General features: G+C 38.9%; 1 protein-coding gene and 1 non-coding gene across 8 annotated transcripts in view; both read right to left on the minus strand.

Moving 5' to 3' along the window:
• CKAP5 (cytoskeleton associated protein 5) overlaps nucleotides 1-26,596 on the minus strand; it is a 54,814-nt gene that overhangs the window by 3,104 nt on the left and 25,114 nt on the right. For 4 of the 7 annotated variants that reach the window (XM_054197942.1, XM_054197939.1, XM_054197940.1 and 1 more), the window contains exons 15-44: nucleotides 26,240-26,350; nucleotides 24,893-24,985; nucleotides 24,151-24,336; nucleotides 23,602-23,696; nucleotides 22,155-22,212; nucleotides 21,947-22,072; nucleotides 21,471-21,607; nucleotides 21,144-21,318; nucleotides 20,482-20,595; nucleotides 17,150-17,278; nucleotides 16,310-16,504; nucleotides 15,520-15,655; nucleotides 14,651-14,739; nucleotides 13,835-13,954; nucleotides 13,426-13,551; nucleotides 12,597-12,746; nucleotides 11,995-12,198; nucleotides 11,308-11,443; nucleotides 10,296-10,489; nucleotides 8,384-8,556; nucleotides 7,062-7,235; nucleotides 6,494-6,614; nucleotides 5,618-5,797; nucleotides 4,969-5,156; nucleotides 4,499-4,574; nucleotides 3,514-3,702; nucleotides 3,287-3,433; nucleotides 2,685-2,768; nucleotides 2,432-2,591; nucleotides 836-990 (exon numbers count right to left, since the gene is read on the minus strand). In XM_054197942.1, coding sequence (XP_054053917.1) covers nucleotides 836-990; nucleotides 2,432-2,591; nucleotides 2,685-2,768; nucleotides 3,287-3,433; nucleotides 3,514-3,702; nucleotides 4,499-4,574; nucleotides 4,969-5,156; nucleotides 5,618-5,797; nucleotides 6,494-6,614; nucleotides 7,062-7,235; nucleotides 8,384-8,556; nucleotides 10,296-10,489; nucleotides 11,308-11,443; nucleotides 11,995-12,198; nucleotides 12,597-12,746; nucleotides 13,426-13,551; nucleotides 13,835-13,954; nucleotides 14,651-14,739; nucleotides 15,520-15,655; nucleotides 16,310-16,504; nucleotides 17,150-17,278; nucleotides 20,482-20,595; nucleotides 21,144-21,318; nucleotides 21,471-21,607; nucleotides 21,947-22,072; nucleotides 22,155-22,212; nucleotides 23,602-23,696; nucleotides 24,151-24,336; nucleotides 24,893-24,985; nucleotides 26,240-26,350 — 4,221 coding nt within the window. The remainder of the gene's footprint in view (nucleotides 1-835; nucleotides 991-2,431; nucleotides 2,592-2,684; nucleotides 2,769-3,286; nucleotides 3,434-3,513; nucleotides 3,703-4,498; nucleotides 4,575-4,968; nucleotides 5,157-5,617; nucleotides 5,798-6,493; nucleotides 6,615-7,061; nucleotides 7,236-8,383; nucleotides 8,557-10,295; nucleotides 10,490-11,307; nucleotides 11,444-11,994; nucleotides 12,199-12,596; nucleotides 12,747-13,425; nucleotides 13,552-13,834; nucleotides 13,955-14,650; nucleotides 14,740-15,519; nucleotides 15,656-16,309; nucleotides 16,505-17,149; nucleotides 17,279-20,481; nucleotides 20,596-21,143; nucleotides 21,319-21,470; nucleotides 21,608-21,946; nucleotides 22,073-22,154; nucleotides 22,213-23,601; nucleotides 23,697-24,150; nucleotides 24,337-24,892; nucleotides 24,986-26,239; nucleotides 26,351-26,596) is intronic. The other 3 variants (XM_054197943.1, XM_054197945.1, XM_054197944.1) reach the window with 3 other exon arrangements.
• LOC128909698 (small nucleolar RNA SNORD67) lies at nucleotides 6,334-6,444 on the minus strand. The gene has a single exon (XR_008466473.1). It is a non-coding gene; the product is annotated as a small nucleolar RNA SNORD67 (small nucleolar RNA).

Genomic DNA, 26,596 nt, shown 5'->3' on the forward strand with positions numbered 1-26,596 from the left:
AGTTTTCTGGAGGAATTAGGAAACTTGGATTGATTGGCAAGGTCCACCTTGCTCAAGACTTGCAATATCAATTCATTGTTCTTTTACCAATGTGATACTTCCATCTGCGTTAATTATCCTGTTACTGTCATCTAGGAAACATTTCCCCTCTTCAGAGCTGTGAGCTGATATGTAAATTCATATTAAAAGTTAATAGAGTGATGTGCCTGGATGACTAATTCCAAGTGAACGTCACTTCTCATGTGGCTGAGTAGTGCAAACTTCAGTAATCTGCACTAGATTCCTAACACATAGGTCACCACTGTTAGAAATTTTGGCCCGCAGGTTTCCAATACTAAGCGCATTCAGCGTTTCTATGCCTCAGTATCCATACACCCAAAATATATACAACTTCATTCCAAGTCTTCATTCAGCTCTTATGGTTGTTTCAGAGCAGAAAGATCTAGAATTTCCACATCACTCAACTCAAACAGAGGTCAATATATGTTAAACTTTAGAGAACAGTACTTAAGTTATTTGAACCTTTCTGAGACTCAACTACACGGCAAAGGAAGATAGGAAACTACAGGGCTGTAGAAACAACCTGCATGTACAACAGTGCTGCAAACAAAGCGGACTGAAACGTAAGCCAACTTAGCCAAGTAGTGAGTTTAAAGCCATTTATACCAGGTGTGGTAACATGCAGTGAATAACTAGGACATGCAGGATAATGAAAGATCATCAACTCTGATTGGAATCTGCTTTTGGCATTAAAGAACCAATCATGTGAATTCTTAAAAAGAGAACAAAAGAAATGCATCCCCATGGGATTTACAAGTGTTGTTAAGTACAATACCTTTGCATTGTCAAGGCCACAACGCTGCCTGAGAATTTTTAATCTTTCCAAGTAAACTGAAGGCCCCACTTCCTCCCCATTTGTGTTTCCTATAGACGAAGACACAGTGGGGGTAGAAGCAGGAACACACGTTCCTTCCATCTGAGGAGAAATTCCTGGAGGATGAGAGGAAGGGGCGAAGAGTGAAAAACAAACAAACGATTAAAAACATTCAAAGAGTGTAAGCCTAGTCAGTTACTTGAAATAAGATGCAATGGATGAAGCATCAACCAAACTATAAACTAACAAGCTATTTGCATTTGCTAGTATAGGCATATCAGTCCTGTAATTTCTTTGCAAGAGCGACAATTGAAAACCTAGAAAAGAAATTAAGACATTTAAGAAGTGGCAGTAGAGCAGCTCCAGAAGTAGTGCTGAGGCTGACAGCTAAAGAAGACTGCGGGAGGGAGAGGAAGATGCTGATGTGCATCAGCAATAATCACGATGCCCAATGGAGAGAACTCAGCAATTGGAAGGATAGGAAATATTTGGGGTCTTCTGCCTTTTTCTAAGTTCAGTACTACTGCTGGGCAGACCTCACCACTGATTTTAACCCCACTTTACCTCTTCCTTCAGTCCAATTCAATCTGAAATTGTGATTGCTGGAAGGCGTGAAGCAAGGTTTTTAAAGCTTCTCTACCAAAACACTGGGAAAGAGTTTTACATTATGAAAAAATTCTTCCCATTCTGAAATGAATGGCAAGTTCTAAGACTTAGTGTACTCAGGGATTTGTTTTCACTAGTTTATTGCAAGGGCACTTAAAAGAGATAAAAGAGGAATTAAGGTTAAGTGTTTATACTTTAGTCCAAATAAAGCACAGTTGCAAGATGAAACAATATCCTTTATTACATCAAGCTATTAAAGTTAGGGAGGAAAAAAAAAGGACGGAATTGGGGCACATAAATTCTGTTTTGAAATCTCTAGCTGTTGAACTAATGTTTCTTGGTTGTACGGACTTCTAGGATGAAAGGTAGAATTTTCTGCCCTACCTAGTCACATCCCCTCCCTGAAATGACTAACTGTTTTACAGTAATTTATTCCATTAAAAAAGCTTGCTGGAAATTGTGATTTATCACAAAGTCTGCTATAGAAACAGATCAAGTTATTTAAAACAAACGTTTCAATTCCTCAGTAAATAATACTCTATCAAGAACTCCTGTACCATTTTAGTAACCAAAAGGTAAAACAAAAACCTGACAGCTGCTGCTGTTATAAACCAGCTGTATACTTTGCAGAAACAATTATTTGTACCAGAGACATGAAGCATAGGCTAATGTTCACCCTACAAGATACGAATTAGAACCACTTGTTTACCAAGCCTTTCAGATGTTTTCTACATTTAGTGTCACAATGGTTATAACACCTTTTTTGTAAAGAACATACGTACGGGCCCTGCAAATGGTGCCTCACAACGCGACACAAGTGCCAAGAAAATATGTAACTCAATTTGGAAATCCATAAATATCTGCAAATATTAGTTTCTACCAAAGGATATACAACTGCTCTCCTTATATCGCTGCTTCTCATAAATCAATCAGCTTTGCTATAAGGTGTACCTGTAGAACCAGCAATGCTTCCTTTCCCCTCCCGTTCTGTTTCTATCAGCCGGAGGCCTTTTTCCACATAGCTCTGGAAGAACTGAGAGGAGTTTTTCAGGAAGGGCTCAATGTCTGCATCAGAATATTTCTTTTTGTATTCATACAGCTCTGCCAGACCCTGGGAAGAAAGAGTTCCTGCGCATTACTAGAACTGCTGCATACACCATTCTCACGTATCATGCTCTCTTCCTTGCAGGAAGGAAGCACCTACCTCCTTAGTGTTCTCCTTGGAGCCAATCTTCTTAAATATTTCTGCCAAGATGTCATTGACTTTGGCCTTCGAAGCCTTTTCCTCCTAAAAAAAATAAATAAAGAGAGACTTCTAAAACAAAGTGAATAAAAATGAAGGAAGTTAGACAAATGCAGAGTCCTCCCCTCGGACCTTCTAGCTGCATAGAGCTTCCAAGATGAAGAAAATCTTGAAGCAATTAGGGTTTTACACAGCCACTTGTTTACACAGAATGAGAGTAAGGACATCATCAAGCTGTGATGAGAAGCCAGCGTTTAAAACCTGGTTTGGGTATGGTTAACTTGTAATAGATCAAATGCAGTAGCAGGCAGCATAAAACCTACGCTGCACACTTGAATGTCCTGGAGAGCACTTCATCCTGGGATATGGGAATATTCAGGTAATAACAGAAACACACTCCAAGCTCCCAAAACAGCCATAAATAAAAGTGAAACCGGAAGAGTATTTCCAACACTAGCTGCACGTTGGAAAGGCAATTACTACTTCATATTCCACAGTCACAAAGTTAAACTTGTTTCTTAAATAAATTGCCTTACATTCCTTCTCCCTACCAACACATTTACATTGCTTACTATGCGAGAAGCCCCTTTTTCTGTATCCTTATCAGCTTTGCTTCCAGTCTGGTCCATGGAGTGTTTAATTACTCTACACAGGTAAGACTCCAGCTCAGACTCATTTTTGTTGTCTATCATTGTTAAATGATCCAAGATCTAAAAGGAGAAAAAACAGAAGAGTTTAGGGATTGCATGAACACCCACTTTAAAAGTGCATGACTAGTGACTGCTCTAACCTTGGGCCCTTTCAGCTTGCACAGGGTGTGAAGCAGAGTCTTCAGTGTCCTTATAGGAAACTCACTCTTACATTGCTTCAGCTTCTCTTTGGGAAAGACCTTCAAGAAAATGTGGATATCCAGTAGAATCCGATCCAGATTGATGGTATTAATGGTTTCTGGAAGAAGCCGCACCATTCTCCACAGACACTGGAACGAGAGGCTGACTTAAAGCAAGACAACTCAGAGAATGAGCATTCGATTATATAAGGAGAGATTACACAAAACTATCACTGAGCCATTTACTCTGTTACCACATACAGACACACACCATGTTTGTCTTTCAAGTTATATTTGCACTGGTACGCATTTTCTCTTTGTAACTAGCTGTACTGTATCCAGGTCCTTCTTTAGAGCTGATGCATAAAAGTAGTGCTGACTTCTCTACCAACAACAGGAGACTGAATCCTTTGTGTGAAGAAGTTTCAGCAGATAATGCATATATGCTATGTACACCCACACACAGCCCAAGGTCTTGTGATTTAGAGACAACTTAGGTGTTCTTAATGAGGTTAAATCTAACCAGTTACAAAACAGTGCTGTATTATACAAAAAGATTACATCCATGCTTTAAACACAGACATTTGCATATTCACTCTTCCTATCCTCAGAGATGACAAAATACAAGCCAGCTCCAGCCTGGGACTGATTCGATCTATTGTACAGTGCTGTGCCTAAGCAAATAAGCCCAGCAGGTGACTGCACATATCTGTATGGCATTTTTATTAGTACACACAAGCTTCTGTAAACTATTAGCAGGTGTTAAGCTCCCTCCTGGCAAACATGAAGTCACTATATGTAACATCTAATTATAAGATTATAATTTTATAAGAGTTATAAGAAACATATTAAGTTATGATCACTTTTTCTTTTTCATATATCTGTTCTTTCAGCTAAGTTGATTCAGATAAATCAAATAAGTTGAAAACCTCTACTACAGGCTCACCTTCATGACAAGTTCTGAAAACTTAGGAGAGCTGGCTGTTGCTAGCAGACTGTCTTGGAGCAAAACAAGCAGAGCGCTAGAAGAAATAAGTTTATAATAGTTACACACACAAAGTGCTACACACACAAAAAAAGGCTAACTCCCCACACCAGAGACTGGGCTTAGTCCAGCAGTTTATGTCATAGCTCTTTCGTTCTAGTATATTTACAAGAGTTTAAGAGGCAGTCTGCTGAACTACAAAGCATATAGAATCTTACTACGCTGGTTCTTTTAGCCTGCCTCCAGCTGCACAGATTGTGCAGTCAAATTCTGATCACCACTGATGATCAGTAACAATTTTTCATTAGCCTGAATGATCCTACAGATATCGTTCCTTGCTTACGGAATAACTAAGAAGCAATCTTAGCCACTCAAGTAATACACAGGAATGGGTGAAGAGAAGCAGTGATTGTGCAATTTTCATTACATACCTCAAGATGTTGGTTTGGTCAGACTTCTCCAGAACTTTCAGTACCAAGAGGTTCACTGATCGGATGACCTGCACACCCTCCTCAAGGTCTTCAACCCGAGAATCCAGCAGTAATGTAATAAGACCATGCATTAGGTCCTTCAGCACACCAGTGGAAGCCTCTCGAGCAAGACTCTCTATCTGAAATAGCTACAAATTGAAGACAATATTATAAGTTTCCCCCTTCACATAGTGCTTTAATATAGGGATTTCCCTAGACTACACTGTCAAACCATTTGACATCCCCACCCCAACAAAATAAAAATGCAACTAGGAAGAAAGTTATTTCTACTGTGTCTTCTGAAAATACTTAGGCCACCAATCAAGCGCTCAAAAGGCAAGGAATATTAAAACAGAGCTTAATAAGTGTTAGAGTGGCTATATTCTGTAGAAAACAACAAATAGATCTTCTTCTGTTCCCCAGTTTCTTGTTCCCCACTCCCTCAAAAAGTACATTTGCAAGCAAACAATTAGCATGAAACCTTCATAAGTGAGACTCAATAGTAAGCTAACCTAGATACAGGTCATGTACGGACAGACATTCCATTCTCCTTCAACTTCCGCACAGAAATTATTTGGTCTTCACCTTAACTTTCAGGTCAAAGCCTTACCGTGATCATGCTCCCAATAATACAGCTGTAAAGTTTCACTATCTCATCTTTGTCTAGCTTCTCATCTGCCATGTGTGTATTGTAGATTAGCCGAAGCTGCATGAAGGTAGCTATTAGGAATTGGTCAATGTGTCCAGACATAACTTCTACTTTGCATTCCTGTCTGAGGACCTCATCAATCTAAGATTTAAAAACAAAACACTCAAGTAAATTCAACATAATGCAAACAGTGCAAAATAACTACAATTTTAAAACTTTTCTATAAAAAAGGTCTTGCCCTGACCAATCCATTTGCCAAGGCACTTGTATTCTAAGCTTTAACCTGAAATCACTAGCCACAGACTGCTATTCCTAATCCAAATACAACTAATTGATCTTTCAGAGCTGCAATCCTATCCTGTACACAAATGAAAATATGAAATGCTGCATTATGGACTCTGGAATTAATAGCTTTATGAAATATTCTGGATAAAATACTTTTAAGTAGTTAAATCCACACCAAAAACATGTAAAAGCTATGAGGCAAGATAAATCTTTTGCTGTGGATCTCTGAAACAGTTTACATTTAAAAGTTAATTCTCACTGGCTTAACTGGCTTTATCAAACTTGTAGCACAGATAGTAGACAAAAAACAAAGAGATACTTTTATTTTTTTTCTTAGTGCTTTTGTGTTAAGAGTCTATCCTACATCACCCAAGTGGAATTTCTATTGTTAAAGCGAGTCAGATGGCCCCTGTGCACTTAGTTTTGTCATCAGGGAGATTCTGAGCAGAGCCCATGTCACCTGACATGATTGCTCCACCACAGTGCAACTCATCACCCTCGCAGACAAACAGTTTAGTATAGTGTTGTCAGTTGCTACCTTAATTCTCTTACCTGTGCCAGAGCCTTGATGCTTGTATTTATATCACCACTGGCTACTTGGGAAATGACAAAGTTGATAGTAGAAGCTATGCTACTGTGCATGTCATCAAAGTGTGGGGACACAGCACGGATTCTAAACAGTTGAAGAAAACAGGATTCGTTACTCTTTGGAGAGATAGCTCTAGTTTACACTGAAATGCTATATTTCAATGACGCTTTAGAGACAAGGGAAAGGCTTTCATTCTTCACAAGGGATACTCAAAGAAGGAATCATTCCTTTTAACATATCTATTGCACTACTTGTAAAGACACTGATGATGCATTTACAAATTCAATATACTTTTACTATTAAAAAAACACATAAGCAGAACTCAGGTTTTTCATTAGAAATAACTGCCCTCCAGATTACAGAACAGTACAACAGGCTGTCGCTTTGAAATCTCTCTTGAAATTAGGTGACACTACCTTCTTGTGTAAACAAGTCTGAATGTAGAAACTAGCAATTCAATTCAATTCAGATTCCCAAATCAGTTTTTAAATAGCCCTACTGGTTTCACTTAGGAGTTAGAACTAGACTCACTTGGGCTCAGGAATCAAAACTGGCTCAAAGATGTCATCTAGTTTGTGCTGTACAAGTGCTGGCATCTCACATCTGACAGTACCATTGTCATTTTCAATTTCATCAAGATCCAGCTGAAATTCTCGTGGAACTGTATGCGTGCTCTCAGAGTGACCGCCCATGTTGCGATTTTGGCTACAGAAACCAGAAGAGAGGTGTTTATTATGTATATACAGGAGGCAAGAGTACTAGCACTAGCATCCACTGGTAGCCCTAAAGCTCTCATAATAGAATAGCACAGATTTTGAATTTCTGATTTTATTCAAGCCCCCTAATACCCCCCTTTGCCTTTCCCCCAGGCATTAGTAAAACAAGCTTTTATAGGCCAGAACAGCAGCTGCTAGTTACTTGCTTTCTTAGTTTCTCTTATAACCCACCATGAGACCCCCCTGCATCTGTGATAGGTATGGACTGGTTCATTTTGAGAGATGCCTAGCACAGTTTAAAGTAGCATTAATGGAATAAAGCATTAAAAGTTTATGAGTGGCTTTTTTTTTTTTAAGTGATAGCTAGGACCCATATGTACATAGCAACCTTGCAAGCTCATCTGAACTTAGGACTCCCAGCATCTTATACGACTTGTGTTGTATATTAGCTTTTAGAAATGTTCTAATACATAGTTCTCAACAGGGACTTTTATTCCAAGATAATGAGCAGGTAGCAAGGAATACTGTTTCTGAGCTTTTTGTTTCTGGTACTGTTGCCCCAGGCTCCACAACTCACACATCCTCATCCAGTTCTGTGCCCTAACAAGTTAAAAACAGGGTCCAATCAACACTACGTTTAACGTAACACATAGGAATTTCTCGCGATATTTTTAACAGCTGCCTAAAGTGGAAGCGCCATGTCTGCCTGCAGTCTGATCTATAGTCACCTTGGCAGAACCCCGTATTTTTGGTGTCTTTCTTTTCCTTAGGTCTGTAATATAACCTGTATATAACCTAGAATTGACCATAATAAGCCTGTCACCCTCAGGAAGGGATGACTAGGATAGAAATTGAAAGATACAAGAGCCTTGCTACCAAGGAGTTAGTGGGCAGTACTTACATCCTATAAGTGCGATACATAATTCTGTCCATGGAGAAGCAGTGAAAAAAGGCACAAGACCATTTAGAAAGATTTCAAGACAGACAAGACAAAAAAAGTTTCAGACATTTTGTTTTACATTATTTGGCCAATTTTCACAACATGCAAAGATGATGATAGAACTAAAATAACATCGCCACACATGATATTAGCACATGAACTATGCAGGTTTCAGACCGCAATGTATCATTACATACTTGAGTTTGGAGGACATGTCCTCAGCTGGTCCCTTCCGCAGCATGCTAGCATTAGCACTGATGTTTTGAGTACGCTGAGGTTTCTCCTCTGCCTGCCTCACTGGAGCAGCAGACGGTCTCTTGGCTGACCGTTTTATTCTTTCCTCCAGCATGCTCATGTCTTTCTCAGAAAGCTGTAACGCACAACACTTTCACTCAAATTGAGTTGCATGGATTTTAGCAATCTTGGTCACCCACAGGAGGTATATCACTTATTACTATTACTGCAGACTGAAGTTCTCTAATACCAAGGATAGGAACTGTCAATACTACCATCTAGCAGCAATCTAACCGGGCCACTCTGGACTGCCAGATGCCACTTCAGGAACTAATTAACCCATATTGACAAGATGTAGTACTGAATACGGTTATTTCTAGTCCGCATAATTTCCAAGAAACAAGTCTTTCTATATCCCCTATTAGGAGCCCAGGCAATGCTTTAACACTATGGACCCTGCCACAGAAGCCAGGGTCCAGTTGACCCATAATTCAACCTGAACACAAAGTAAGCCAACTGAACACTCCAACTCATGCAGTGAGAAGAATCATATTCATCTGCTTACCCACAGGACTGAAAGTTACCAATAACTACATTTCAAAAATAGCAGCCGTGACAATTCTGTGGGAAGTACTCCCCAGCATCCCAATGATTTGGAAACCTTCCTGAAAAGCCATACATTTTGGGACTAGATAGACCATACTGAAGTTCAGAAAGCCACAGTTAGAAGGGGCTGAATAGTTCAGGTGTTACAGTTCTTTTCTTAATCTTGAAAATCCAAACAAAAGCTAATGGACTGTGCAACACTGAGGAGGCGGCAGATTGCACTCTGAACAATAGTTGAGATGGGAGTCTAAAGTGTTAACGAAAATGCAACATCAACGTGACTCCCATTTTCTGTGGTAACCATCTCAATAAGAATTAAACTTCAACATTTCAGGAAGTTGGAAAGAAAAAAAGGCAGCCTTGCTTCCCTGCTCATTGTAGTCCATAAAATATGCCTCCCATAGCTTGTATGCACTGCGGCATATAACACAACACAAAAAATTAGTACAGGCATTAACATATCTATCATATTCCTATCAGTTTAAGTGCTGCTAGAAACATTACCAAGACCACAAATTCAGAGAACAGAAGAGGAGAAAATGGTCTAACAGCTCTTGATTCAGGTTAGACTTCAGTACACTTAATCTTTTATGCACAGTAATTCTAGACAGCACAGTGAAGTAGCTTTCCAATGCTGGAGACTGGAATCTGAGTTTTGTCACCTTTAACTTTTACTGCACTTAAGGTGACACAGCTAAGTATGATTTCCAGAGAACAAAACAGCAGCAATACAAATCAACGCAGTACTGACGCAGACCTTAAGCACTGGAGTGCAGTCAGATAAAGCAAGCAAACTGAACTTACCAGATTACAACTGCAAAGCAGTTGAAGATGGGCATAAAAAAAAACCCAAAAGCTGAGAGTACTTGATGGAGCCCCAACAACTAGCCTTTTTTCAGTCAAGCAAGCTACCTAAATATCATTACAAATCACAAGTGTTACCTATACCGTTCACTATAATTCAAGTTGCTCTTTATAAACAATTTAATTTCCATAGAAGTCAGCATTTTGCTCATTTCTTCCAATTTAGTTTTTCATTTATGAACAGTCAGGTTATATAACCCACAATCAGGAATTAACCAACTAACTTTTAGAGGATCTAAAAGTTAGTGTAGTTTAGCAAGTTATTTTCAACATTACAAAATGCTCTTGACACCAAGAGCAAGACGTACCACGACCAATCATAAGCAAAACAGTGCTAATCCCCTACAAAAGCATAAGGATTTAAAAAAAAAAGTTTGAAAAAAGCTTATTTCCAGTTACACTCACGTTTCCAATCAGCTTGAACACTTGGTCGCCATGAACATTATAGACAGTCACAATGGTGTTCAGTGCAGCATTGCGTACAGTGTTGTCCCTATCACCAATATGAGTTGCCATTTCTTTTAAGGCTTTCCCTGGAGTTGGCTGGCATACATTCATACCATACGATTCAACCAGACATCCAAGCTCTTCCAGGCATTCTAAAGGAAGAAAAATGACACATGCACATTCAAGTTTAAAGCTGCTGGGAACAGAGCCCTCCCAGTTTCTGCGTTGCTTGCACAACTTGAACATTCACTGTAGACAAGTGTCAATCACAATGGTGGCGATAGATATACTCCGGGTGATTTATGGGATGAATAGTAAACTAAAGGTTCAGACTACTTCACACAGCTGGCATTTAAAAGCTGTCAGTTATCCCTTCAGATATTTCCTACTACCATATACAAGCAATGTTACAGTTAACTTCACATCTAGGTAGTTTAGACAGTCATAAGCTTTCAATGCTATATTACGTATATATTTTAATTTTCTTGTTATATCAAGATGAGATATTCTCAAGGTGACTAGGAAGTTGTGTGAACTACAAACACCACACCACAAATAATTTCTATAATAAAGTTGAGACAGATGTACATTGTAGAGACATTTTTTTTTCCAAAGTCTTGATCAGATTAACTGATTCCCTTCGTCATTTGGACAATAGTATTGCCACTGTTCTCCCCATTACTGTGTCACTAAGACAACAAGCCTACTCAAGGGAGACTCATAATCCTAATGCCAAGAGTAATTTAACAGATTGCTCATCTTTGGAGGGTACAAAGACACCAAAAATAAAAAGCAAGATAATACTACTTTAAAATCCGATCCTTTAAACACTTACAAACATTTGCATAAAATGCTATACATAAGCAAATCTCACATTCCACCAAGTGTTTTTATGCTGTGGTTTTCAAGATGCAAAACAAAGCAATTTCAAGTACTTTGCAATTGCCCAGTTTATCATGACATTTCCCACCTGCACGCTGTTTTGAGTTTTTGGATTTTGTCCCCTCCATGATGAAAGTGAACATCTTGCTGGCTGGATAGATGAGACACATTCTGTTCAGAATGGCACGTACATCCTTGCGGATAACATCTTTCGGTTCTCCTACCTAGTGGAAAAGTCAAAGAGGAGACAAAATACAGAATATTTTAAACAGTCTCATGATACTGTCGATTACTCTAAATAAAGTCAGAAAAGGCAGAATTATTCTCAATGCAAAAATCCTCTTTGGTAAATGGCTTTTGAAGGCAAATATGCAATACAGAATCATAGAATCATTTAGGTCGGAAAAGGCCTTTAAGATCATTGAGTCCAACCATTAACCTAACACTACCAAGTCCACCACTAAACCGTGTCCCTAAGCGCCATGTCTACCTGTCTTTTAAGTACCTCCAGGGATGGTGACTCCACCACTTCGCTGTGCAGCTTATTCCAAATGCTTGACAACCATTTCGATTAAAAAAATTTCTCCTAATATCCAATCTAAACCTACCCTGGCACAACGCAAGGCCACTTCCTCTCATCATATTCACTTATTACTTGGGAAAAGAGATTTAACACCTTCACAGTATATTCGGAAAGAACATATTACACTGTTTGATGGTATCCTGCCATATTCCTCATGAAAAATAAGGTTAGTTTCTATACAGTGAACTGTACCTTTAGGATAAGGTATGGGATGAAAGAGGATGCTTCATTTTCAGTAAGGTGATACTCTTCTTGACTCAGCAAATTGAAAAGCAATTTAAGGTATTCAAGTGCTTTCATCAGGACACTTGTGTTGGTATCAAAGAACCTCAGGGTAAGCCATTTTAAGATCAGATCCAGGCAGCTGATGACTCCATCTTTTTCACTCTCCAAGTGCTTGAAGTGAGAGAAAAAAAAAAAAAACGGGGGTTGTGCAAACTGAAACACATTGTTCAAGAAAAGAACAGAGAATAAGGAAAATCTATGCCTGATAAGATGGTCTACATTTATTGGTTGATTCCTAGAATCATAAGTTAAGTACTGACTTTTAACTTATACAGCTTTCTGAAATTCTAAGAGAAGTGAGGAAATTTTCCCTTCTCCCAAGAAATATTAATACCAACTTCATCATACCCCTGAAAATTATTTCTATATAGATGTTAAGGTTTCAACATCATGGAACAATGACCCCTAGCTCCTCAGAGAATTCCTGTTTCATTTTAATTCAAGTAGAATCTTTCATAGCAGAGAATAATTCTATACAATGTCATCTACTACCACAGATCCAAACTTACCTCAATCATAACAGCCAGTGCTTTGTTGTGGTGTTGAAAGTCTGCATGAAACATCTCATCCTGTAGCCATTTGGCCACACAGCTAGACATCTGAGTTTTTAGCTGCTCAATGTATTCATCACGAGGAGTAGTGAAATTCCACTTCAACACCTGTAAAAGGCAGCATTTGTAACTCAAAGCAAGCAATACCTTTTCTTCCTGAAAGAATCCGCAAATTCCATCCCTTTTAATTCTGCTTTAGAATTAGTTTTCAAAGTCTTACTATCAACAAGTAATGGGAAAAATTCAGTGGTGTTTGTTCACCTTGGCTTACATGAAGTTTTCTCTACATGGAGCAATTTTATTTAGGCCTTAATTAAAGTGGTTGTTTTTAAGCTATAGATAGGCCTATTTGCTAGCAAGTTACAGATAACGTGCATGTCTTAATAACAGATTTCCCTACAAAAGACAAGCTTCCTAAGCAGGGCTGTTCAAAATAAGTCTATTAAAGCATTTACAATGTATCCTAGAACTCCGAAATTAGTGGACTGTTTTCAGATAAAAACTTGATGATTCTTCACAACTGAAGACCATCTCTTGGAAGTTGAAAAAAGGGCCTTTGGCTTTTGTTGAGAGTGTATAAATGCAAACGTAAAATTTGGAAATCAGAAGAGAAACACCACAGTAAAACAGATACTGGTGAAAGTCAACTGAAGAACTAGATAATCAATCCAAGGGATGGACAGAGACTAGCACTTTCATGCCACAGCATGTGCAATTCTAAAAAACAAAAGAATAAGTTAAAGTTACACTCCTTCAAAACTTGTGAATACATTCAGATTTTTCTCACCTTCAAACCTTTCTCATCTTTCATCCTCTGTTCTTTCCCATTTGGGACTATGATAAAAATAGGACCCGATTTATCATCGTCTTCCTTCAGATTAGGCTTGCTTAGCACTTTTTTCCCCTGCACACCCTGAAAAAAGCGAGGTATTAACAGGCAACACAAGACATACATATGCCTCAGTCCCAGCAATTGCAAGCATTACATATCAGCCAACCTCATGCTGCCTATGTGTACAAGAGCCAGAGAGAAGCTGGAAGAATAACATTGATTAGAATTTTAAAAGTATGTGCTCTGCTGCTGTGGAAGCAATTATCCATGACAGCGTGCGCAGTAGTACCCTGTGAAGTACGACACATCACTCTCAACCAGTGTGCTAGTCACCCACACACATCCCTAAAACCCGGCATGGTACCTGTTTGATAGATTTGCTTTTTGTCAGACTGGTATTGCCTTTATTGCCTTTGCTGAGGCTTGTATTAACTTTGGACAAGCTGGTATTGCCCTTGGACATACTGCTATTAACATCTGACTGCTGTAAATAAGCCACAGAAAAGGCTTTGTTGTTAGACAGTTATTAATTCTTAAGAGTTACCATTCTAAACCTTTTAATGCATTCACAGCAAAGGCATTAACTCCAGCATCAGACTTTTGACAGAATACATCAAGAAAATGTACAACACCCTTCAAGGTCTGTTCTGTTCATTCCTGCGATGAATCTGGACCTACATCAAAGGTTCTCATTACAGCACTACTTTAGACAATGGAGGCAACAGGACTGTAGAACATGTTGTGGTGTTTTTTGTTTTGTTTTCTTTTTTAGTTATACCCATAGAACAAACTTTAAAGTTAATAACAAAAAAAATACTGTAACACAAAACAACAGAAAAATCTAACCACAAATTCGAAGTATAACATCGGAACTGCAATCATAAGATAAATTCTCAACAGCACGAAACCAAGGAGGCCAAGCAGATTTAGAATATGGACTAAGCTGCTCACAATACTGCATTTTTGGCAACACAGACTTTAAGAATTAAATATGTAATGACAGAAGTAGTGTTATGTAAGTGATACAGGAACACTCATCATTTCAGAACTCAGACAAGCATAAAGATTCTCAGTAAAAGCAGTCCTTAGCAAGAGCTATACTCTTCTACGTATAATACATTAACCAACTACAGTTATTAACTTAACGGAACCGATTTTATACAAAATTAAATCAACATACCTTAGCTTTAGAGGGAGGTCCTCCTGCTTTGGCTTTTTTAGGATCAGGCTTGGATTCCATGGTATTGGACCCCGTATCTTCAGCAAGTGCTGGAGAAACAATAGACCATTTCAAAATACCAACAAACCCAGTTTTCCATTCTTAGGGCACAAGAAAAAACTGTTCATGGATACAATACACTTATCACACAGGTCCAAGGACTTTAGACGCATGAAAGAAGTTCCTTAAATTCCATGTCAGCATATAAAGTTTTCATAATTAAGATCATAACATGTTAGCAAACTTGTCATTATCAAAACAATTTAAAAATGCACATGCACATCTACTGTGCAGGCTGATGTCTAGAGCTGTAGTTGCAACCCAGTTTGAGCAAGCAAGCTAGCCCCAGCAGAGAGATAAGGCAAGACTGCTTCTTCAAATCACTTTGACTGTCCCCTAATCCTATTACCCACTCTTTTGCATCAGCACAGGCATTCTCGTAGCCCCATAGTGAACTATACTGAGTCCAGATAAAAATTAATTTGTAAACGTTTTAAGAAGTGTTATGTTAAAATCAGATTAGTATTACAAAAAAAAACACCAACCAAACCCTCTAGTCTGTGGGTTTTAGCTTCAATACCAAGTAGACATTTTCAAAGAGCAGCTGACAGATGGTTGTGTGGAAAAGAAAAAGCCTCCTACAGTGGAAGTTGACTCAACTGCAAGTAAGACCAGAGCCGTAGACGGAACTCACTAGATTACACCACTATTTGTAACCCTAACTATACTGAATTCTTCTCCTCCCGCTAAGTATGTTTCTTCCTCTGGCATGTTAAAAAGCTTCAAAACCCACCCATTTCTCAGTTATTTTACAGAACTTGAGAGGTTACCTGATGCAGGTTGGAATTTGGCTGGAGCTGCTCCCCCTACCACTCTGGAAGACACTTTAGCAGGAGGAGCTGGTTTGGCTGGCATGTTGGCTTTGGCTTTCTCAAGCATGGCCAGTACCTGGTCTTTGGAAGTTGGCTAGAGAATGGAGCGGGGGGTAAAAGAAGTAACAAGTTTGGAAAGATTAGCGATACTGATTACTAATACATGCCACAGACAAGGAAAATAACAGTAGTTAGAAATAAGCTATTCTCTGTTTAGCACGTTCAAGGACATTTATCTTAAAACATCAACGTCTTCAGATATTTCTGTTTAGACATAAAACACCCTTCCATAAAGTTTCTTCTGCAAGACCTATAGGAAACATGTGAACCAGCAATCTGTTCTAGGTGAGCAGTCCTATTATGTTAATGGAGTGCCCTATCAGTGACTCAGCACTCAAGGGTCCATAAGATACCCTAAATTGCTAGAAGCCATCTCAGAGCATTTGTTCAAAGGCATACCGTTGGACAACAATTGGTATGGAAGCTATCTGCAGGTAGATTTTTTTCAGAAGAAAAGCAGAGTGACTAAGTGTCAGGCTCCTGAAGTGGTAAACCTGTGGTAGCTGTAGTCTTTCTGAAGTAGAGAAAGCTTTAACTCACAGACTTGTGATACTATTTTCAGCACCCCTGAAAATATTAAATCCAGACAAGCTTACATGACTCAAGATGGCATATCATGAGATTCTGAGTGACGTGTTAATATCCACTCATTCAAGGTCACGTTATCTAATCTTAGTGACAGAAATACCTTCAGCTTGCCAGTGGCTTTTGCCATCTTCTCAAAGCCAAGATGCATCATGAAAAAAGGCAGGGCATCCTGCGCCTTTTTACGCACATCCCCATTTCGATCTTCAAGGCAGGAGTACAGGTGAGGCACGCACAAGAGTACATCAGAAGGAACAGAACGGAGGGTAGGCAACTTCTCAGCCAACCAACCAAGAAGCTGAAAGGAAGTTTTAAAATAAAAGTTTTTGAAGAAGCGTTCACAGTGCTTTGTCAGGCCACAAGAGCCTAAATAGTAGTCCTTCAAATACCTCTATGTAAGTAGGAAAAAAACCCCACCCCAACCTTTGTTCAGACTAATATTCTTAACCAACATCACATCTGTCAGTAATCAAAAATTTTTTTTGAAGTTAAGTACAGTATGTTAATACACAGCTATCTTAAAACTTGGAGTCTGGTCTCTTAAGACTGCACGGGCTGTTTCTTCCTTTTGAAAGTAACATCAGAATTTCAGCTGCATTTTATCAACCTCAAACATATTAATGCCTCCACTTCAGTTCTGGTCTTCACCACCATGTGGTTAATTTGAGGGAAAACACACTAGCTCTTAAAATGCTGATCAAAAGAGACAAAAGTTTCTTTTCAGAGGTACTGAAATCCAAATGACAACCGTCATGCAGGAGGAAAGCTCATCATTAGCTTTTTGACATTTAACAGTTTTATGTCAGTACGAAGACACAGCTACTTGGTTACTCATGTAATAGTAGCATTGTGTCATTTCAGTCTGCATAGATAAACACAGTCCATAGCAAGTAAGGTTATTTTGATTAGACACGCACACAGAGTTTACTTAACAGAAGCCTACCCCTTGTCTTAGGAAAGGATTTTCTTTTTTGAGCTCCGCAGACAGGTCTTCCCCTTCCAACCACTCTTTCATGCCAGTTTGTTCAGCCCAGGCATTCACAGTTGCTAGTGCAGCAGCACGAACGTTATTCTGTAGTAAGAAAAAAGCTTTAAGAAGAATAATCCTAAAAGGGGTCCGAAGATTACAACAATTCATACTTCACATGAAAGGAAAAAGCTTCTACATCACAGGCTTTGAAATCTCTATTTTCATTCACTGCTTGAGAAGTTTAAGATTCAGAAGAACTTAGTTTTAGTGATTTATCCACTGCAGAAATCACCGAATCAGACACTATACTTATTGACCATAATTAAAAAAAAAAGTTTAATGAAAAGGGACAAAGGGTATCTTTAAAAGCACTTCGTACCTGCAACCATTCATTGATGAGAATTTTGGGAGTCTCCTAACCCTACAACAAGCTAAAGAATAAGGCTAGTGATTTTTGTAATGCTTAAAATAGACGTAGCACATTCACAAATCAAAGCAAGTGGGTTATGAAGCCTGTTATTAGGGCACTCTTACTTAGGACACACATGAGCAAAAGTCAAGTCAGGAACAGGGGAGCCCTCTAACTCCTACCAATTTCCATCTTTACTGCTTTTTTCCAAGCAAAATGTAGAACAGCATCCTTTTTTGAAGCAGCTATGTGAAGTTATGACAAGTCAGATGGAATACTTAACAGCCTGGTTCTTCAAAACGTTATCAGTATAGACATGACTCCATACATACAACTCTCTCCTATAGGCTGAATTTCTGAGGCAAGCTGATAATATAACAGATTCATTTAGCTTTAGTAAGAATCAATTTCAAATGCACAGGTAACATCCAGGCATGTATCTAAACAAGAAGTGAGCATCCTTGCAAACAACTTGTCCCATCTTTAATCTCATTGAGGAAAAGAAACAAATCATGCACTGCAGGTAGAGACGCTCATCGGCCTGATGAGGCCTTGGCTCCCATCACCCAAACTTAATTTATCTATACTCATGCTACAAGTTGTTGATTTTCCTTAACTATTCAGTAGGTCCACTATCAACATTTCAAAGTAGGGCCCTACTCATCTTCAATAACTCTGGCAACTGGATAAATTGGGTAAATCTTGTAGTACATGAAAAAAAGTTCAAACATTGTTGCAGTAGTAACAAGTATACAATCCTCTATCAGCATTATAGTGCTTATAAGTAACATTGATATTATGCATTTTAGCAACAGTACAAGTTAATCACAGTTGGTCTTATCCTTAATCCATGTTCTTAGAACTCAAGGGAACTTGCCATTTCCTCCAGGTAATTGGTGAATAAAAGAATACAACTTAATCACGTGAAAAATCTCAGTTCTTTAAGATGCTTAATGAGAAAACAGTTCGAACTAAGAGTTTTTATCTAGCCTTAGGACCAGTCCTATTCCTTCCATTGCTTGAGACAGGTAGATCCAGTTTCTGCTTTTGTTCCTACTTACATTCAGAGTAGAGACATCTGAAGTATGCCACCTCTGATAACTGCCAGTGACTTTTGACACAGAACATTGGCATCTTCCCAAGCCTCCTTCAAATAGCTCTTTCCCATGGTCCTAGCTTTGATTTTGACACAGCATCTTGACAAGCTAGGCACTGACATACAAGCTTCAGTGTCAGTTGCGAATGTCCTGTTTCTACCTACAGATCAAAGGTCTCCTACACAGTGACAACAACGTACTCTGGAATCCACAGTGATATGCTAAACGAACAAAAGTTCTACGAACAACTTCAGCAAGCAAACCTGATTAGTGTTGAGTGTAGTGTATTTTCAGAAGGAGAAGTATGCATACAATCATGTCTGACAAATTTGGTGGCATTGTATGACAGGACTACAGCATTGGTGGATAAGGGAAGAGCAACTGACATCATCTACCTGGACTTGTGCAAAGCTTTTGACACTGATCTGCACAACATCCTTGTCTCTAAATTGGAGAGACATGGATTTGACAGATGGACCACTCTGGATAAGGAATTGGCTGGATAGCCACACTGAAAGAGTTGTGGTCAATGGCTCGATGTCTAAGTGTAAACCAGTGACAAGTGGCGCTCTTCAGGGACTGGGTGCTACCAGGACTGGTGCTATTTAACGTCTTTGTTGGCAACAAAGACAGTGGGACTGAGTGCACCCTCAGCAAGTTTGCTGATGACATCAAGTTGTGCAGTCCAGAGGGGGTCTGGACAAGCTTGAGGGGTGGGCTCATGCAAACCTCATGAAGGTCAACAAGGCCAAGAGCAAGGTCCTGCACGTGGGTCAAGACAATCCCAAGCATAAATACAGGCTGCAAAGAGAATGGATTGAGAACAGCCCTGAGGAGAAGGACTTGGGGGTGCTGGTGGATGAGAAGCTCAACATGAGCTGACAATGTGCGCTCACAGCCCAGAAAGCCAACCACATCTTGAGCTACATCAGAAGAAGCGTGGCCAGCAGGTTGAGGGAAGTGATTCTACCCCTCTACTCCGCTCTGATGAGACCCCACCTGGAGTACTGCATCCAGCTCTGGGGCCCCCAACATAAGAAGAGCATGGACCTGTTGGAGTGGGTTCAGAGGAGGGCCACAAAAACAGTCAATGGGCTAGAGCACCCCTCCTGTGAAGACAGGCTGAGAGAGCTGGGGTTGTTCAGCCTGGAGAGAAGGCTCCAGGGAGGCCTTATAGCAGCCTTCCAGTACCTGAAGGGGGCCTACAGGAAAGATGGGGAGGGACTCTTTATCAGGGAGAACACCGATAGGACAAGGGGCAATGGTTTTAAACTGAAAGAGGGGAGATTTAGATTAGATATCAGGAAGAAATTCTTTACTGTGAGGGTGGTGAGGCACTCAAACAGGTTGCCCAGAGAAGCTGTAGATGCCCCTTCCCTGGAAGTGTTCAAGGCCAGGCTGGATGAGGCTTTGAGCAACCTGATCTAGCGGGTGGTGTCCTTGCCCATGGCAGGGGGTTGAAACAAGTGATCTTGAAGCTCTGTTCCAACCCAAACCATTCTATGATTCTATGATACAGTAACCGCATTTCATTTAAAATTCATTGAATTATGATACTTACTGGGTTTATTTACAAGCAGGAGAATACATCTCAAGCAGAATATAAATTCAGGCACACACTCATATTTGGATAATAAGTTGTCATTTAGGCAAGAACCTTCCAAACTAATTTGTAAGCTTCCAAAAGTAGTTTTAACTACCATCCACCTCTCAAAAGCAAGTCCAAATGGCAACAGTTATTCTCAGGCATAGCTCAGATAGCAAGTGGCAAAAAGGAAAGATCTTGATGAGCGTCCTACCTTACTATCGCCTAGGACTGTAATGACAGGAATGCCCAAATTTTTCACATGCTGTTTGATATTGGGGCCCATTGCTGTTGCTAGCTGCTGAAGAATGCTCAGTGTTTGTTGCACCTGCACATAAACAAAAAGGCTTTGAATAAAATACTGTCACAACCATGTGCACGGAACTCCAAGTCATATGGGGAAAAGCTGTACACTGCTCTACACCTAGGCTTTACTGCTCAGTGACATCTATTCCAGATTTCAAATTCACCACACAGATAGATAAAAGTTATTTCTATATTCTAAGCAAATTAAAATTCAACTAAAAATATTTTCAAATAAATGACTCATGACTTTTGTCACAAGCAGAACAATTATTCAAACTTAATTTTTAGGGGGTTTTTTATTTGTTTGTTTTAGATTTGCTTACATTACATTCAGAGCAGAAGTAATTTTCCCTTTTTTGAAGGCTTTTTTTAAATACAAAGCACAGACATAGGCAAATATTTATAAAAACAGACAAACATATGATCTAGAAATACACAGTTCACTGTCTTCCAACTGTTGGTTTCATGACATTGTAACAGACTAAGCAATAAGCAAGGTTCAGAAATCATAAATAGCTTGACTTAAGTTCTAAGCTGGAAACAGCTGAAACAGAATTTTGAATAACCTACCAAGATTTTATTGGAGTCATTGAGACGACCCTTCAGAGCAGCTGGAAGTTCTCCTATGTTTGGCTGTATGAACTTAGCATCATTAATTATACTTGTCACTTCATCTAGACCTTCCTTTCTGATCTTCCAGTTTTTGTCCCCAATCTTAGAAACTAGTTCCTCTGTGATCTTATCACTGTAAGAGAAAAAAGGTAAAAAGCCCGTTTTCTTAGTCTCTTAGTATTCGAGTGCTATAACACCACAGATTTCTGCTTAGAAAGTGTTTATAAACACAAATTTTTGTACTGCAGTGGAAGTATGTCTTCAGGTTGTAGAATCCAAACCTACCTAATATCTGTTCTTGGCAAGAGATCCACAACATCATTCCCAACATCCTCTTGTTCTTCTTCCTCACCATCATCCCCACCTCCCACACTGTTCCTGGAAATGCCACGAGTCGGGGCTGGTGCCGTCTGCCCTTGCATCTGCAAGCAACACAAAAATCAGAAATAGCTATTTTACAGTTTTTCATTTGACATTAAAAATAACACTTGCATGATATGAAAGTGCTGTTTCAGGGCGACAGATTTCTAAAAGATTATGCTATTCAAACAAAACCAGAAACTGTTGAAGTTCGTCACAAAAAAAGTGACTATTGACATAGCTAGACATAATGACTTTGCAGGTCTTTAGTGAGCTGTCTTAAAATATCTGGTTCACTTAAAAAAATACAGGATAGACCACAATATTACTACAGATTCCAGCTACTGAAGTTTCCAAGTAGTTTTAATGATACTTGGCAGTAGGAGAGCTATACTTCATACCTTTTCAAATTCTGCATCTATCTGGGAGAGAAGGGCTGGCTTCTCATCCTCAAAAAACATTCGCAAAGGAGGTCCCACATAAAGATACATGACTCCCAGCAAGGTAATGGCAGAAGTCCTCACAGCCTGTCAGAAAGAGGATAATAGCACTCAGTCTTCAAACTAAGGATTGATAATAATTCAGGATTAAAATTCTAGATTTACTCACTGGGTTAGTTGCAGCAAGAGCTGTCTTCACATTACTGATGAAAGCTTTGACGTTCAGTCTGTGGGAAAAAGGTATCCCCATAAATAAAACGCAACACAGGAAGCACCAACAAGAAACAAAATCATCACAATATGCTAAAGAAAAATATATTCATACAGCTAACTTACAAGCACAAGATATTTGCACTTATAAAATAGCATCACAGGTACAGTACAAACAGTAGCTATTTAAATAACTACTGAAATAGGTCAGTTTGAGGATTAACCTACTATGAAAATCAATACAATAAACAGAAGATAATTCATATTCAAAGACTGCTATTATTACAGTTGGAAAGTTTCTTAAACTACATAACTCATATGATTACTAGGACTGAAATCCTAAGGCACATGTCTAGAACCATTTTAAGCACGTCATACATGGCTACATAATAAAGGTGAGGGGTGGTGGGTTTTTTTCTTAAGTCTGTCTCAGGATCTTCCAGAAAAAGGCACAAATTTCAAAAAGAAATTTACAAGAGAAGGAAAGCACTGTTTAGAAGATTACTGAGTCTTCTATTCCACCACTGAATTCAATAGCAGAGAAAACAGGCAATCACAGAAGCTTCCTTTGTGCAGCCTCAAACACTGCTGTTCTAGTAGCACAGATCACCCTGCTGGAAATACATACTTTTGGGGGAATCTACCGAAGAAGAGAGTTTATTTTCCAGACTTAATCAATGTTACTTCCACTTAGTAGCTACGAAACAACTTGGATAGGCATAGTAACTGCCCAAGCAGTTAAATAAATTAATATTTGAAGCCTTCACTGCTTAGAAATTTTGTTCTCAGGAGTAAACTGTACTACGTGTGCTTGACCACATTCAGTTAAGAGACTGGTGATTAAAGATTAAGGAATGCTATCCCTGTTTCTGACAGAGAATCCATTTTTTACCCTTGCAGCACCAGATGCAACAATGGCCATTTTTTAGGCTAAAACTTCATCCTGTTAGCAGCCTCAATATCTCACCCAAAGAGGGCAATAAGCATGCTGGTATGTACTCTTCTGTAGGCTGTCAGGTTTGGTTTTTTTAAACTGTAAAATACAGTGATCCACCTGTGTGCAGGTACAAAGTAGAACGGGAACACAGATATGCAATACCAGAGCTCCTTGCCCAACCCACTCCTATAGTATACAAAGTTTAAGAAAAACGTCTTCACAGAAGGCCCCGTGATGAATAAAGCATTAGTAGTGTAATAGTATCCTATTAGTAATGTCAGATACTTTCATTTACACATGTAGAGCTAGAAGAGCACCTGACAGAGCTAGCACCAGAGTTTAAGGAACAAGAGTTCAGATGCAATTGCAGCCACCCTCTTCTGACCAATTTGACAGACAACAGCACTTCTTAGTCCTAGATTAGTAACATTTTCATTCAAGTTTCTCTTAGCAATTTACTTAAACATACCCAGAAAAGCCGAACTCCTTAATTGCATTTGAAAGCCAGTTCAAAGTTTCTGACTGATTTTTAGGATTCTTTTGAGAGAAAGCCATAGCCACAACCTGGAACACAAGAGAGTTAAGTCTAAATTTTCACTGGCAAACCAGGTAACAAAGCAATGTAATAAAGGAGTGAAGACACCTGCAAAAAACACAGAGCATTGCAAGTACACAGCTGGGGTAACACAACAGGAAGAATTTGTTGTGTCACTGCAGCACAATACAGTTGCAACTGAATGGAACCAGAAGTTCCTGAAGTACTTAAGACAGCCAGAGGTACCTTTATTATGGACATGTACCTGCTTTGTCAGTATTTCAGCAAAATACTGATTTACTACTCATTATTTCCTCCTTTGGAGGAACTTGCATTTAACTTCTGCCTTATCTTGAGAGCAAACAAATCACTTTGAGGCAACAGAGAAAAATCAGAGATTTAGGATTCTTTCCCTCAGACCAAATACCCAACATAGCATTTCTGATTTTATTTACTGGAAGAATACCTTTGCTGCTCACTCACCTGCTCAGCAGTCCATGGCAACTGACATGCCTCTGCTATTGCTGTCATGGCTTCTTTTGCATTACTCCCACATTTCACATCACCAACCTTGTCTACAAGACCATCCAGCACAACCTGGGCTGAAGTTTTAGAGAAGTTTCCTTTCTGTGCAATCAATGCAACTATATGCAGTTTCATCTGCATCACCTGGAATGTCCACAACAGCAAGGAAGTTACTCATGTCTTCATGTATTTTGGAACAAATTTTTTATTCTATGTATACATAAAATACCTATTTGTGTGTATACACACACACAAATGTATATATGCACATTTGAATATACAAAAGTGTTTGTGTTCACACAAACTGTTTGTGTACACAAATACATATTTTATATACACATACTTGTATTCATATGGTTTTGTGTATCTACATACAAATACATACTTTTCTATCTACACATACATACACAATGAATAAAACTGGGCAGCCGTTATCTACTTTTAGAGCTCGTATCTACACATATTCACACACACGTACACAAAAAATACATACAGATATCTTCAAATTTGTCTCTAAGTCTCAACCATCAGCAGGAAATAAAATCTAATTTTAAAGTTTATATTCTCATTGACTACAGATACAACTGTGGTCATGCTGCTAGGACTGTCATCAATGACATATATGCACATACAGCCTTTTAGTTGGAAACAAAACCTACATTAAATAATAAAAAAGGACTGTTAAAGGATAATGCATTACCTGAAAATTTGTTTCCTTCCAACCAGGTTTCTTGGCCAGCATTCTTACTAGAGCTTGACAAGGCATTTCACTTCTCTCCATAAGCTCAACAGCCTAAAGGATAAACATTAATTTAACCAGTGGGTCACAAGTGACACAAAACCCAAAACACAAACAAAAGTTACCTCAACTGTCCTGTAACTATTTTCTTAATGCTGAACTAAGTTGCAGAAATTCTCAGCATAAGAATTTACCTGAAAAGCCGCTACAAGAGCCTGTAAGACTCACTTTTAAAAGAAACCCATTTTACAGGGACTGAGCCAACATTTAAACTACAGCATTCATATTGCTACACTTTGTATATTCTTTAATTAAAGTGTCCTTACAACCACTACTGGCCATTCCAGCCCTCGAAGTTTAACACTTCACTAAAAAAAAAACCCAACAAACAAACAAGCTGCTTTTTTTTTTTTAATGATGAAGTATACTATACACCTTTCACATTGGAATGCTGACCATACAGCAGAGATTAAGCCTGAATGTAATCTATGTTACTGTTTTCACTTGTTGTTAGGCTTATTGAGTCCACTGAAACTGTTAACATCTCTGTATTTGAGTAAAGCTGGCTTCTGCAGCAGCATTTCAGTGCAGCCAGTCACGATTTCATTACTTTAGTTAGTCACCTTTTCCACTAAAATATTAAAACTCAGTTGCAACTGTAATGGTGCAGGGGTATGAACTATTTGTACATCTACAGTTGATGCCTTTCTGCATGCGAACTCTCAAAGGTCTTACGACAGATACCATGGGAAGAAAGCCAGGTTTCACATTTGAGTGGCATATGATTTTTTTTTGTTTGTAACTACATGAAACACTCACCACCAGCTGTGAAGACTGCTGGTATTGTATAAAGCTTCAAACACCCACTGTTTGCCAACTGAAATTTTAGTATTGTAATCAGTTGCTGCCTAACATATAATCATCAGGGATTCACATGCAACTGGTTTTGCCCAGTCATTGCAAAAGTTTTTGCTTAAATCTAGTTATCTCTGAGATTAAGCATTAGAATTAGTGTTTTAAGAAGACCTCTATGCATCCTTAATCCACATACCGATATTTTTGACAGAAGCATAACTATCGACATTAAACTAAAAGATTTACTCCACTGTTGTTATGGAATAAGAGCCAATTTAAACCATGTAAGCCGTTTGACTTTTGCAAGTATTGTTTAATCCATCTGAAGTGCTTAACATATCACTACTACCGGCATGTCTTCTAAAAGAGCCATCCAAGCCTAAAAAGTTGAAGAAATTATTGCCTTCTTTCTCTTTCCCTACCTGCCTCTCTTATCAACTGCTACAAACTTACCTTCTGAAACTCCTCCATGCAGGCAAGCCTCTCTTTCCAGTTACCACTGTCCAACTGCTGGATGCAAGAAGCTGGAAGGACGGCAGCAGCTTTCTCTTCACATACTTCTATCTGCAGACAGATCAGAACCAGGTTAACACCCCACTGTACCCCTTCAGAGCTGGGCTGCAGCCTAAAGGACAGGTAATATACTAGAATTACCCGTGCACTGTGGTGCATTTACAAAACATGAACAATTTTCTGTTGTAGGCTGAAAGATTTTCTACGGATTATAGCTTAGGGGCCTTATGAATTTAGGAAGCTGCTAAACGGTACTGCAACGTAAAAGTGATACCTGAAGACTACGATAAAATTGTG

Source organism: Rissa tridactyla, chromosome 4 (genome assembly GCF_028500815.1).
Source record: "Rissa tridactyla isolate bRisTri1 chromosome 4, bRisTri1.patW.cur.20221130, whole genome shotgun sequence".
Classification (NCBI taxonomy): domain Eukaryota; kingdom Metazoa; phylum Chordata; class Aves; order Charadriiformes; family Laridae; genus Rissa; species Rissa tridactyla.